We start from the raw sequence: 14,563 nt of genomic DNA on the forward strand, positions 1-14,563 counted from the left end.
GTCCTCGTGCGTTCTTTGATAAAAGATATTTGCATCCATAAATTCATAAGATATTCAACATTAGAGTAATTTTTATTAAGAATTAAAATATTTTTAATATGAAAAATTTAGGACAGATGCTCTTTTAATTTTGCCAAAATAAGCTATGCAATGCCAATCTATGACAGATTCTCACAATCTAATCTAATAATTCAGTCAAGGCATTTATTTGAGTCCGTTGAATTGGAGATAATATTGCGTGTCCGAAATCTAACGGCTGAGAAGAGATAGATACATCACATTTACAATTTTACTTTCACCGATTCACTGTGTGAGGGAGAAGAAGAAAAAGAGAATCTCAATCATGTGGTTTGATTATGAAGATCATCAATGGCGAATTAACTGCCACCATTGGAAGACCCAACATGGCAGCACACCAGCAGTCCTCGTCAGTCGTCATCGACTCCGCAACCCGATCCGTGCTCTCATGTCCACCATCGAGCGGGTTCCTGTCCTCTGCCGGTCCCTCGTCGCGCTCTTCCCCAGTCTGCGCCTCGGGACGGATTATTTAACAACTTGCGTTTTCGTTTTTCGCTTTGATTTCTTTTTTTCCTCGCGAGGCTCCCTCTCTAGGGCTTTGACCCGCAGCCATTTCGGGAAGTTTCGGAGTCCGGGTGAGCGAGTTCGAGTTGTCCTTTACCTTGTCGTCATAGAGGTGGGCGCTTTGGACTTGTGCCGGTGCGTTTCTTGTTCTGCATCGGCGGATCGCCTCTTGACGGAGAAAAGATGTGTTTTTGTTCCGGTGCTCACCGGTTTCTTCTGCTTCCCTAACCTTACGTGGAGGCTTTGGCACGGCGAAAGGTTAGGGCTTTCTCGGTGCAGGATTTTCGTGTTTGAGCTTTGAAGGTTGGATTTTTGGGGCTGCTTCTTGTTCTTTTTCATCTGGTCTGGGTTCGGAGCACGTAAAAAAGCGCTTGATTTGCTGAGCTTGGAGAATTAAAATGGCGGAAAATATGGATGCTAATAGCTGGCAGGAGATGCTGCGGAAGATATTGCCTCCAGGAACCCCCATTCCGGAGGCTCCAGCCAACCTCGATTACTCCATTGCCATCGAGTACAATGGGCCGCCAGTGTCTTATGAGCTTCCGAGGGTTGACCCGGTGGACGTAATCCCTACGGCTGAGACTGCATCTGGCTCGCATAGGTTTCTGAACAGCACCGCTCCACCCATAGCTGATCCAATTCCTTTGCCTGTTTCTCGGATTGCCCGGTGTGCTGACCCTTCACCCCGAAGCCCCCAGGCTTCTGGAAGCTCCGAGTCTGTGGATTCTGTCTTGCAGAATGAAGAATTCACTGATGCATCCCCCTCAGGGTCTCCAGTTTCTGCACATAGTATGCCAAATGGGCAGTCTAGCCGATCAGTTAATGAGGGGAGGAGGGCATCAGTGGTTACTTTTGAGGAGAAATCAGAAAGTAAAGACCTCTTTGAAGATTTATCAGGTTCTCCTCAGTATGTTGGTGTTACCAGCAAGGAGAAGAGGAAAAAAGTGTGTTATAGGTGCGGGAAGAGAAAGTGGGAGCGCAAAGAAGTCTGTCTGGTTTGTGATGCCAGGTATTGCAGCTACTGTGTGCTTAGAGCCATGGGATCGATGCCAGAGGGGCGCAAGTGTGTCAGTTGCATTGGACAACCAATCGATGAGTCAAAACGCTCAAAACTAGGAAAAAGTTCAAGGACATTGTCTCGGCTTCTCAGTCCACTGGAAGTGAGGCAAATTTTGAAGGCTGAGAAGGAATGCCCCGCAAATCAAATCCGCCCTGAACAACTCACCGTGAATGGATTTCCACTGAGGCAAGAGGAGATGGCAGAGTTGCTTAGCTGTCCCATACCACCTCAAAAGTTGAAGCCTGGAAGGTATTGGTATGACAAAGAATCAGGCCTATGGGGAAATGTAGGTGCATCAAATTTGGTTCTGAGAGCTGCTCTTTAACTTGTCTCAGTGTGCTAATTATTTGGCCATACTTCTTTTTTTCCTTCAGGAGGGGGAGAAACCTGATAGAATTATTAGTTCTAACCTGAATTTCACTGGGAAGCTTCAGCCTGACGCTAGCAAGGGCAACACTGAAGTTTATATGAATGGAAGACAAATTACAAAAGTCGAACTAAGGGTGCTTAAGGTGCTTATGTCAAATAAAGTTTTTTTTAAGTAGCAAATGTAACTATTCATCAAAGTGGCAAACTTTATGCATTCTATTTAGTAACAGCAATCTCATGAAAAATCATAGTCTCATTTAAACTATTTTAGTACATTTACATGAAGATTAAAAGGAACTGTCAGCTAATTCAGTTGTTTCTTTTATTTTTTTGCTTAAAATGCACTGCAAGAAGAGTAGAAGATAAATGGAAGAAGAGGTCTAGAAGGTTAATGTCAATCTTAGTCTAAATATATTGTCAGTTCTGTCATCCAAGTTCCCTACGTACCAATTGGGAATTTTGACTTGATAATGGAATAGAATGTTAGCTTGTCTTAATTCTAAATAAAAATTGCGTTGACCGAGTAATATCAATATTATGCATTAGTTGGGCAGCTGGTGATCTAACTGCTTTCCAGTCTACTTGTTGCATCCCAAATTGTTGTTCATTTTTTCACAACAGCATCATATTGCATGTAAGTACTATCAGTATTTTATCTAATTGGGAAATTGATTATCCAACTACTTTTTAGTCATTATATTCAGATTGGATCACATGGTGTGCAATAGTTTTATTGTTGCCTATCTACTACTACTTGTCATTCACTTTTAAAATAACTCCACTTCATGTTGTTTTTCCCTCTCTTTCTGTCTCTCTTCTTTCCAAATTGTTTACTCTCTTTCATGGAGCAAGGAGAAGATTTTCATTGGCTTGGGTATTAAGAGAAGACAAACAGAAATCATCAACCCACATGTGAATTCTATGAAATTGGAAAACATCAGTCTCTTATATCTTTCCATGCACCTGTTACTATCATCATCACTTTATCATAACACTTAATACAACACTGTAAGAGTGGACAAACAGAAACTGTAATCGACATATCCCTTCATTAAATTTGTCTTAGTTATTTCCATGTTTCTTTTACGGCCCTGTTGCTAGTGATTGTCATTCCTACTGTAGTCAACCACTTTCTGAACATGTCCATTTTGCAGCTTGCTAATGTGCAATGCCCACGTGATACACATTTCTGGGTGTATGATGATGGTCGCTATGAAGAGGAAGGTCAAAATAATATCAGGGGGAAAATCTGGGAATCGGTATTAACTAATTACTCTTATGTGTCTGACTAAACAGAATTATTAAATTTTATTGCTTTATTGTTGTTCTGGTTCTTTTTCTTGACAGGCATTGACAAGATTTGCATGTACTTTGTTCTCTTTGCCTGTACCACATGCAGTTCCTAATGGTTCTAAAAGTGAGGCACCATATGTACCCAGAATCTTGCCTGATTATCTTGAGCAGAGAGTCCAAAAGCTTTTGCTTCTTGGACCCCAGGGATCTGGAACAGGCACTATTTTTAAACAGGTAATATAGTAATTAGGAGTGGGATTGGTAATTGCATTAGAGATGTTTGTAACTTTTTATGTTATATGTGTAAGCTCATATGCGATCAGGTAAAGATTATTAGCAAGTAGAATAAGAATTTACCAGTGAATTCCCCAATTGTTCATTGTGTTCTTCTTGTTAGCTCTTATAGCTATGTGGTTCCATGTAGGGTGGGACATGGATTGGTTTACCAATTTCATAGATAAAACTGAATCCAAACTAAGTCTTTTTTTTTCAGTTTGAAAACATCAACTCTACCAAACCAAAACTGTTAGGGTTGAAAATGAACTGAAAATTCAATTATTTCTTTTTCAGTCTATTACTTTTACTTTTTTCAAGTTACTTGTTAGTTTGTTAATATTTGCTGAACGAACGGTTGTCTTGGCCAGGATTTGTGCGGAAAACATGTTTGATGATATACTTGCTATAGATATTAGAGGATGTTAATTTGTTTAGAAGGAGATCACATGTCAAAGTTCACTTCCTGATATAAATTAGCTAATCCAATCATGAAGTTTGATAGAAATGATACAGAATGCTTTATCATTCTTAAATTTGTAATTGTTGTTTCTTGGTGCCAAACAGTGTTAGGGAAGTTTTCTGTATGGACATATGTATTCATTATATGTTCTTTGTGATCATATGACTTTTTTCTTCTTTTCTACACAAAAAGATGTCATTTAATTTCTTTTTAATGACTCGATGATTTGAACAGGCTAAGTTTATGTATGGAAATAAGTTTTCTCAAGATGAATTGGAAAACATGAAACTGATGATACAAAGTAATATTTACAAGTATCTAAGTATTTTATTAGAAGGACGAGAACGCTTTGAGGAGGAGGCTTTGGCTAGGATTGGAAAGACAGTCTCTGATGACGAACATTCTACTGAAGGTACCATGGACATTTATGTTTCAGATTTTCTTTGGTAAATTATGTCTTTGAATTGCTTGCATTTTTAACCCATTATACATTTCTTCAAACAATATGTACTCTACAAGTTCGCATTGATGCTTAAGATTAAGTTGGGCTTGCCTAACTGGAATCATAAGATAAGTGATCAAAGTGGCAACCATGTTACTCTCTGATTGGTTGAGGTGTGATGTGAATTTTTATTAATAATAATTGTTATTTATGGATACAAATATTTGCTTTACATTGCATTTCTTTTGAACTCCATGTCCTCAAATATATACTCTATTATGTGGTGGAGAAGGTATACTTTTGAATCCCAGCTAGATGGCTGTAACAACTCATTGTAGGATTTTCAGGTCTAGAGGAAAGTGAAGCTAGTCGGCCAAATCAATGTGTTTACTCAATCAATGGAAGATTAAAGCAGTTTTCTGACTGGCTTTTGGACATAGTAGCCATGGGGGACTTGGATGCTTTTTTTCCTGCTGCAACACGTGAATATGCACCATTGGTTGAAGAGATGTGGAGAGAGCCTGCCATACAGGAAACATATAAAAGAAGAAATGAGCTCCATTTTCTTCCAGATATTGCTGAATACTTCTTGAATAAGGTATGGTTTAAGATATTGGTCATTGGTTCGTATCCACAATTCTTAGCATTCATCTCAAACTAAGTTTCATATCCACAGCTCTTACCATTCGGCATCAAACTAAGTGCAAAGTACTACAGATCCTTTGAATTTAATGCAATAATCCTGTAAACCATATATATGATCAAATCATGGATATTCGTTGACTGTCTTTTCACAATGAATTTGGAAATAATGTTAAGTATTAGATATTAGTGTAGATGTTGAGTACTGAGTAAAACAGTGTCTGTTTACTGGCATTGTTTAGCGAGAATTACTAATGGCATACACAACTGGCCAGACTATTTGATCTGGTATCAGTTTTTTATTACTGGAGGAGATTGCTAAATATTGGTACTTCGAAGTTTGAACTTCAAATAATGCTCCAGATATTTTTATGAATCCACCCTTTGTGCGTTATCTCTTATTTAATACTGACTTTCAACCATGTATAGTATACTTGTTCTTTGATAACTAATTGTGTTCTGTAAATACCTTGGCATTTCCACACGCGACTGCAGAAAAGAGATAAGTGGAACTTTCTCTTGCAGCCTTCTCTTAGCTCTTATACTTGGCACAAAATTTGTTCTATAATTTTAGAACATACCTTTCCCTCTAAATCCAAAGGTATAACCTCTGTGAATTAGGTAGTTTAATTGGATTAGCTTTGATGATAAGTCAAGATACTGAGTGTGTTAAACTACTTTAAGACTTATTGTCCACAAATAATATGATTCGAATATTTGATGCAAATAAAAGAGGGGAAAATCATATTTATTAGAAATGAAAAGTGTCTAATGCCTTTTGATACTGTCTAGTAACTATGGAAGTAATGTGTGCATGTAAAGTCAGTAAATCTATTATGGGTTTTACCTCCTTCTATAAATTTTACTTCTCTTAAAGTGTATAACGACATCATTCCCCCTTGCAGGCAGTTGAGGTATCAAGCAATGAGTATGAACCTTCAGAGAAGGATATATTGTATGCAGAAGGAGTTACGCAAGGGAATGGGCTAGCTTTTATTGAATTTTCACTTGATGACCACAGTCCAATGTCAGAACTCTACAATGACAATCCTGAAGCTCACTCGCAAGCACTTACTAGGTAATTTCTCTCCCTGTTCATCTGTTCTCAATTCTCATTTATATTGCTGTCCACTGTTATAGCAGGATATGTTTATAAGCAGAAATATTAAAAATTAAGGAATTACATAATTTTAGTCAATAAGAAAGAAGGGCAAAGTGAACAATAGCAAATTTGAGTTCTTTGCTTTTGAAAATTCTCCTGTCCAACAATTGCTGATGACATCATTAGTCATCCTGTTGTGATCGATTATAGTTTGTGTTAAAAATTTTAGTGTATAACCCGGCCATCTTTTTTCCTTGATAACTAAGGTTTTTGAGATAAGTAGTTTGTTGTTGAACTTTAACATAGTACAACATCAGACATATATCCTAAATTCATATGACTCGGTCCTTGTGTTGCTGTTTAACTATTGAGTTCATTACACTACGAGGATGTTGATTATCTGAACGCATAGGCTGGTTGTTCTTTTCCTACAGTTTGAGCGTTTGGGTTACATAGTATAGTCATCCAGTCTTACTTTAACAAATTATAGAATCTAATTGGGTCCCAGAAATTAATGTGAATGATCAATTTAACATGGACCCATCAATTAGGCAATAGTATTTTGTATCACAAGAAATATCTGTTCCCTCGATTGTGGTCCAAGATCCTCGTCTAGTGCCAAATGTTCTTGATTTATTCTCTTCATCTTTCTCTCAGATACCAACTGATTAGGGTCAGCGCTAAGGGCATGAATGAAGGCTGCAAGTGGGTGGAAATGTTCGAGGATGTCCGCCTAGTAATCTTCTGTGTGGCGCTCAGTGACTACGACCAGTTGGCATCTCCCATTAATGATAGCAACAAACCTCTGCAGAATAAGATTATGCAAAGCAAGGAGTTATTTGAGGCCACAGTCAGGTCTATCTTCACTTTCTTGGCAGTTTTTTTTTGTTTGTTTGTTTTTGCATTCGCAATCTAGAATTTGCTTTCACATTTTGGTCTAGATGTTACCTCACCTAATAGTGTGTTCTATATTTGTCGTATGACATTCAATTTAACCAGCCAACTGTGCTTCCATGATACCCCATTTGTTCTCATGCTCAACAAGTACGATGCGTTCGAAGAGAAGATAAACCGCATTCCTCTGTCAACCTGCGAGTGGCTTAGAGATTTCTCCCCGTTGAGGACTCACCAAAGCAACCAGAACCTAGCGCAGCAGGCTTACTATTACATAGCCATGAAGTTTAAGGACCTCTACTACACCCTCACTAACCAGAAGCTCTTCGTTTGGCAAGCACGGGCACGAGATCGCCCGACCGTCGATGAAGCCTTCAAGTATATAAGGGAGGTGCTTAAGTGGGCCGACGAGAAAGAGGACAACATGGTTTACATGGAGGATTCATTCTACAGCACCACAGAGTTGAGTTCTATCAGGCAGGAGGAATGATCAGTTCAGTCTCCCGACTCGTAACGAAACAAACGTCTGTGTATAGTGTCGCCGTTGCTGCCGTGTATAATTTTCTCCAGATTCTCTTGATTCTGAACTCTGATTGATGATTATAAATGTGATTGCTTGCTGTAGACCTGATTCCTAATAAACTATTGCAATTTGGTGAAAACACCTATAAAATTTTAGTCAAGTTTGAAAGATCCTCTATGATCAATTTTACAACCAGGTTTGTTTGATTGTGTTCCTGTGTGTTTGATCCATAGACACTCTTATTAAGTTTGCTGTTGTGTTTTTTTCCTCAATATTTTGTCACTTAATTGCTTTGGAAGTTTAGATCTTCACTGTATTTACCTTTTCTCCAGAAACTTGTTTCTGTAAAACAAAATATATAATCGAAATATTGTCTGATTTATTTTTTAATAAATTTAAAAGCACGGGCCGTGTTTGGGCCGTGTAATGGGCCGTCTAAAGAAAGACATAAGCAAGTACCAGCCCAAATAATAGCACGTGACAGGAACGTGACCTTCGTCTATCCATTTCATCTTTGACCCTCTCTCTCTCTCCGTGGCGATGGAATGCCTCAGGAATCCTTTCCTCTTCCCCTTGCCTCCGCCACAGAATCCAATCTCCCCGCCGCCGGCCACCATCAAGCGCCGCCCTAGGTTTCTCGAACTCACCCCACCCGTCCGGTCCTCCATATCATCGGACCCGTGGAGCCTCAGCGACGGGAATTCCCGCAAGATCCGAACCCTCCCCTACCGGCGTCACCTGCGGAAGCCGCTCTCCGACGATGACGCCCGCCGCATCATCCACGCCAAGGCGCAGTACCTCAGCCGCCTCCGCCGCAACCAGGGGAGCGGCGCGCAGACCCCTCGGTGGATCCGCCGTACCCCGGAGCAGATGGCCCAGTTGATTGAGGATGACAGAGATGGGAATTTGTACGGGAGGCATGTGGTAGCGGCGATACGGAAAGTCCGTGCGCTGGCCCAGCTATCAGACGGGTCGTATAACATGCGGGAGGTGATGGGATCGTTTGTGACGAAGCTGAGCTTCAAAGAGATGTGCACTGTACTCAAGGAGCAACGCGGGTGGCGCCAAGCTAGGGACTTCTTTGCATGGATGAAGCTGCAGGTCGGTTAAGTTTCTACCTTTCCCTATACTGTCCATATTTGATCAACATTTTCAACTTCCCCCCTACATGGAAGATGTCTTCTTTATTAATCCATAAATGATATTCCTGCTGATCTATGATTCCTTATGCGCTGAATGTTAGTATTCTGATTCATAGTCAGATTTTTACATACCGAGTTATCTTCTAGCACAGGGATCAGCGATCAATCTTAATATATGTCCTATTGATGACTTCATTGTTCTGTCTAGAAATAATGAAAATTTTTTGATACCTTGACATACTGTCACTACTCTTGTCTTGTTCTACAAGCTGATTTGTAGGGGTTTATATTGCCATTATGTGTAAATGATTGCTTATGATCTGCTCATACATGTGCATTGCTCCAGAAATTGGAGCCGGTCTTTTACCTACATGGTCGACTGGGATGCCTTATCCGTGCGTTGTTATTTTGAGGATGTGATTTGTAGTGAATGTTTTAGATGTAGTGATGCATGTTTTGCTCATATATATTCTTAAAAACATTTTAATCAACTACCAATATCAATATTTTCTACTCATTGCAGCTATGCTACAGACCTAGTGTTATTGTCTACACTATTGTTCTGAGAATATATGGGCAAGTTGGCAAGATTAAGCTTGCTGAACAGATTTTCTTGGAGATGCTTGAAGTGGGTTGTGAACCGGATGCAGTTGCTTGTGGAACTATGCTTTGTACATATGCTAGGTGGGGAAGGCATAAAGACATGATGTTATTTTATTCTGCCGTGCGCAGGAGAGATATTTTACCCTCTATTGCTGTTTTTAATTTCATGGTTTCCTCTTTGCAAAAGCAGAAGCTGCATGAAAAGGTTATCCGGCTATGGAAGCAGATGTTGGATGATGCAATAGAGCCCAACCGTTTTACTTATACAATTGTTATAGCCTCCTACGTCAAGGAGGAACAACTGGAGGATGCTCTTGATATTTTTCAGAAAATGAAAAAAGCTGGTTTTGTGCCTGAGGAGGCTACACATGGCCTCCTCATTTCTTTAAGTGCTAAAAATGGCAAAGGGGATATGGCTTTACAAATTTATGAAGAGATGAAATTGTTGAAAATTGTACCAAGTAACTATACTTTAGCTTCACTATTGACATTGCATTACAAAACTGCTGATTACTCAAAAGCTCTAGATCTTTTTTCCGAAATGCAAAGAAACAAAGTTCTCCTTGATGAGGCGATATATGGAATTCTCATCAGGATATATGGAAAACTGGGACTATATGAGGATGCACTAAAAACATTTGAGGATGTTGAAAAAATAAGTGCTCCAAGTGATGAAAAAACGTATGTGGCTATGGCTCATGTTCATCTTAATTTTGGAGAGTACGAGAAAGCTAGAAAAGTTATTGAGCTTATGAAATCCAGAGATGTTGAGCTGTCAAAGTTTTCATATAGTGTTTTACTTCGCGGTTATGTGTTCTTAGAGGATGTGGTTTCTGCCGAAGTTACTTTCCAGATGTTATCTAAGACAGAGCTTCCTGATGCAGTCTGCTGCAGTGACTTACTTAGACTTTATGTAAAGTTGGGCCTCCTTGAAAAGGCCAAGTCTTTAGTTTCACATCTAAGACAATCGGAAATACAGTTTGATGAAGGTCTTTATAAGGCCATTTTGGAAGTATATTGCAAAGATGGAATGATTGACGAGGCTGAAAGTTTGGTAGAAGAAATGGAAGGTGTTGGCTTGAACATAGATAAAACCGTAAGGACATCAATGATGGCAATGTATGGTGAAGTTGGAGGAATTCAAAAAGCAGAACACTTGTTGAAGAAGCTAGATGAACCAGATTTTGTAGCACTTAGTGTAATTCTTTGTCTGTACCTAGAAAATGGTGACACTGAAAAATCCAAAAACATTCTGAAATCTTTGTGTCTGATGGCAGCTGGTGTATCTTCTGCCAACCAGCTGATTTGTAAATATGCAAGGGAAGGCAAGTATCAATGACTATTTTCATTTATGGTCCTTTTCTGTAATCAGTAAATTTCATACAAAACTCTTTGATCCCATGAGTATTTATGAAGATTTTAGCTCTGGAACGAAAACCATGTATTCATTCAGATAATGATCATGCTTCTCTTTGCCACAGGGAGAATAGTTGAAGCTGAAACCTTGTATAAGCAGATTTCTGAGATAGGCTATAAGCCTGACAATTCAGCTATTGCTTCTATGATTACTCTTTATGGACGATTCCACCAACTGAAACAAGCTCAAGAAGTATTTGCCTCAATATCACACTCTTCAAATTCTGTAGACGCTGTTTACAATTCCATGATAGATGTTTACTGCAAGTCCGGAGAAATCACTGCAGCAATACAGCTGTATGAAGAAATGATTAGCAAAGGCTATACTCAGGATGCTGTTTCTATCAGCATACTTGTCAATACTTGTACTAAGAATAGTGAGCACTGATAACCTGTTTGACTCTATTGTTTAGATTTATATCAATGGTAGGTTAAGTTATAGAATAGATTTTGGGTACAAAATTTGAAGGTTCCTTAAGTACTTAGTAGTTCAATTGTTTTAGTATCCTTTCTATGAGTAGTGCGTGCCCATGTATTACAGGTTTTCTAGTAACCTGTTTTCTGCTTCATCCTATATTAATAACTTCAATCTTCATACACCTTATCTTCCTCTACAGGAAAATATCAGGAAGCAGAAAGGATTATTGAGTACAATTTTACTAGGGATGTGGAACTTGATACTGTAGCCTACAATACTTTTATCAAGGCAATGCTAGAAGCAGGTTAGTAATGATGTTATAAGTATGCACCCTTTTGAGTTGAACTATCTGTCTGTCTGTAAACTGACAAGCTAAATGCAGGTAAGCTACATTCTGCACTGAGCATATACAATCGCATGATTTCATCTTGTGTTCCTCCATCTCTTCAAACATACAACACGATGATCAGGTAAAGTCAGGTTTTTAATATCCCAACTGTTCTTGGCTAGTTTCCTTATATCTGTATCATTTTATACTTATCTTTACTCCTGTGAAATGATACAGTGTGTATGGTCAAAAGGGGAAGTTAGAAAAGGCCATTGAGATGTTCCATACTGCACAAGGATTGGGTTTGCCAATAGATGAGAAGGCCTACACCAACATAATTAGCTATTATGGAAAAGCTGGTAGGACATACTTCATCCTATCCAGTTGCATCAATTGTTAGCTGGTCTTGCTTCCTGGACAAGAATAAACATTCATCATAAATTTTTTCGACAGCTTACTTTCTCCAGTCATCACTACTCCATCCTGATGACAAACATGAGATGTAGTTTTTTTCATAGAAATTACCTGTTTCTTTTTACTGGTTTTGCAGGTAGGATTGACGAGGCATTGCAGTTATTTGAAAAAATGAAGGAAGTTGGAATACAACCTGGAAAGGTGTGCAACTTGATTAATAACCTCATTGTTACTTTGCCTTCACATCTTTTGTTTTATTTTGACATTTGAATACTATGAGCATTGTTTTCATGGTATTACAGGTGGTGATATTCCAGAGTTTCTGCCCTGTGTTTTTAGAAAGCTTAGAGAAGTACATAAGATATAAAACAATGTTTTCCATATTGTTTTTTGTTCTGCTAATGTGCATTGTACATTGTTAATTTTGAACGTGATTTCATAACACACCATCAATGTTATTTTATAAATAACATACTTTATGCCCAATTTAGAAAAATTGGATAGATTATGCCAGTGCTTAAGATTCACTAGACATAGGTTTGTACTGTTTTTATTTCTAAAACAGATGCAACAGCTTCATGCTTAACCTTGTAATATTACAAATATCTACTAAACTTGGTGAATCTAGTAACTCTGATTATTATCTCTGCTGTATGATTTTATATTCTCGTCTTAACTATGCTGGCATGGCATATGATTTCCTACACTAGAGAAAATAGACCAATGTATCTCAAATGGTTAATTTGAGCAAGGATGGTCTGTTTTACTGCTGTTTCCAGTGAACCCTGTTGTTTTTTTGCCATGTTTGCTTCTGTAGCTGTTGATCATTTACTTGACAATATTTGTAGATTTCCTTTCTGCACAAGTTCTCTCCAATTGATGAGGCTGCATATTTATTCAACGAGTCTTTATTTTGAAGCTTATTAATATGGTATTAATTGCTGCCATATATTACCATGCAGATTAGTTATAATACAATGATTAATGTCTATGCCACTTCTGGACTCTATTCGGAAGCAAAAAATCTTTTCCAAGAGATGCAGACGGCTGGGCATTTTGCAGATTCTCTTACATATCTTGCGCTCATCAGAGCTTGTACAGAGAGTAAGAAGTATTCAGAAGCAGAGAAAACTATTCGTAGGATGCTGGAGGAAGGAATCACTCCGTCATCTGCTCATTTTAACTATTTAATCTTTGGCTTTATAAAGGATGGATTTGTGTCAGAAGCAGAAAGAGTTGTTGCAGAAATGAAGCTGACAGGTTTGAATCCTGATTTGGCATGTTGTAGAACGATGATGAGAACATATATGGACTATGGGCTTATTGAGGAAGGTCTCTCCTTCTTCGAAACCATTAATGGGTTTCTAAAGCCTGATGGGTTTATTTTAAGTGCTGCTGTCCATCTTTACGAATTCGCTGGAAGGGAATCTGAAGCAGGGGATGCTCTAGACACAATAAATCTATGTGGGCTCTTATTTCTAAGAAACCTGAGAATTGGATCAAAAACACAACCGTAATCTATCAATATGATGCTGTGGAAGTTATCAGCATTTGGAAGTAAACATTAGCCAGGTGCTAAAGGATAGTAAAGATTGTGACTCAAGTCCAAGTACAACAACAAACCTGAGAGCTGGATGAAAGACTCCGTAGCTTAATTTGGCATCTGATGATTAAGGAAGATGGTCAGAAACTGTTCAGTGAATGTATACCAGACGCTAAAAAAATGGTCAGAATCTGGGAATAAAGTTATAGAAGTTACCTCTAACAACCGACAGAGATTATGGCTCGGAAAGTACAATCACAGATGTTTAATTCATGATCGAGGTTTGTGAGGTTTGTCTTGGTCGCACACTGTATCATTTTTTCTTGGTTCGACATAGAAACAGCATTGGCATTCACCAGGTACAAGATTTACATAATGAAACTGGTGTTCTTTTTAGTTGCATATGCTCCCTTAATATTATGATTTGCAGTCGGTCAAGATGCAGTGAGAATAGCTTGTGTGCTTGCAAAGAGGTAAATTTTCAGAACGCTCGAGTGAGATACTAGGAAGCTGCAGGACTGTTGCTTCCAAACTTGGAATTTGTAGCAGCATTAGATACTTGAAATAGATTTGTACGTCACCTGCAAACAGATTGCGGCCTCGAGGATGGATCAGTTAAATTCCTGATGTACTATAGTTGATTTTATTGTAAATCTATCAGGCTTTTTTTTCCTTGTTTATGTAACAAGAAATACATACAATTAATAGGAGCCTGGTTCTTTATTATTTTTGTTTTCAGGCGTACGGTGTTTGATCTTTCTGATACTAGATTGCCATTGTGAATATTTTGTCCTTAAAGTTTACCTTTCCTATTCAAAAAGCTTCTCTTTGTTTTGAAACTGGAAGTACTTTTCTCTTACCATTTCATCAGCTAACCATTAACATCATTTTTTATTATTATTTTATGATCTTGGTGTCTGGTTTTTGCCAGACTAATCTTAGAGGTAAACGACGGCCTCTTCTTAGTTTGTCTATCAGATAAAATCGGAGTTTATGCACATTCAAAAATGGATCTCTAAATTATTCTTCTTATTTAAGATTCAAACTCAAGTTCTT

General features: G+C 38.4%; 2 protein-coding genes across 4 annotated transcripts; both read left to right on the forward strand.

The window, feature by feature from the left end:
* The first annotated feature begins 378 nt into the window (after positions 1-378).
* LOC121971087 (extra-large guanine nucleotide-binding protein 3-like) lies at positions 379-7,856 on the forward strand. 2 transcript variants are annotated; one of them, XM_042522193.1, is made up of 9 exons: positions 379-1,928; positions 2,017-2,154; positions 3,166-3,270; positions 3,359-3,538; positions 4,275-4,452; positions 4,821-5,080; positions 6,030-6,202; positions 6,884-7,081; positions 7,226-7,856. In XM_042522193.1, the coding sequence occupies exons 1-9, from the start codon at positions 981-983 to the stop codon at positions 7,608-7,610; spliced, it is 2,565 nt and encodes an 854-aa protein (XP_042378127.1). In that variant the 5' UTR covers positions 379-980; the 3' UTR covers positions 7,611-7,856. The 2 variants fall into 2 exon arrangements, with proteins under 2 accessions (XP_042378127.1, XP_042378128.1); XM_042522194.1 differs by having other exon boundaries at positions 4,830-5,080.
* Positions 7,857-8,155: 299 nt separating this feature from the next.
* LOC121971089 (pentatricopeptide repeat-containing protein At5g27270-like) lies at positions 8,156-14,233 on the forward strand. Of its 2 annotated transcripts, XR_006109065.1 has the most exons (9): positions 8,156-8,744; positions 9,309-10,713; positions 10,870-11,181; positions 11,422-11,526; positions 11,605-11,692; positions 11,788-11,909; positions 12,101-12,165; positions 12,927-13,866; positions 13,938-14,233. XR_006109065.1 is itself a non-coding variant. In XM_042522195.1 (8 exons), the coding sequence occupies exons 1-8, from the start codon at positions 8,184-8,186 to the stop codon at positions 13,479-13,481; spliced, it is 3,213 nt and encodes a 1,070-aa protein (XP_042378129.1). In that variant the 5' UTR covers positions 8,156-8,183; the 3' UTR covers positions 13,482-14,233. The 2 variants fall into 2 exon arrangements, 1 of the variants encoding a protein (XP_042378129.1); XM_042522195.1 differs by having other exon boundaries at positions 12,927-14,233.
* The last annotated feature ends 330 nt before the right edge of the window (positions 14,234-14,563 follow it).

This window comes from Zingiber officinale, chromosome 4A (genome assembly GCF_018446385.1).
Source record: "Zingiber officinale cultivar Zhangliang chromosome 4A, Zo_v1.1, whole genome shotgun sequence".
In the NCBI taxonomy this organism is placed as follows: domain Eukaryota; kingdom Viridiplantae; phylum Streptophyta; class Magnoliopsida; order Zingiberales; family Zingiberaceae; genus Zingiber; species Zingiber officinale.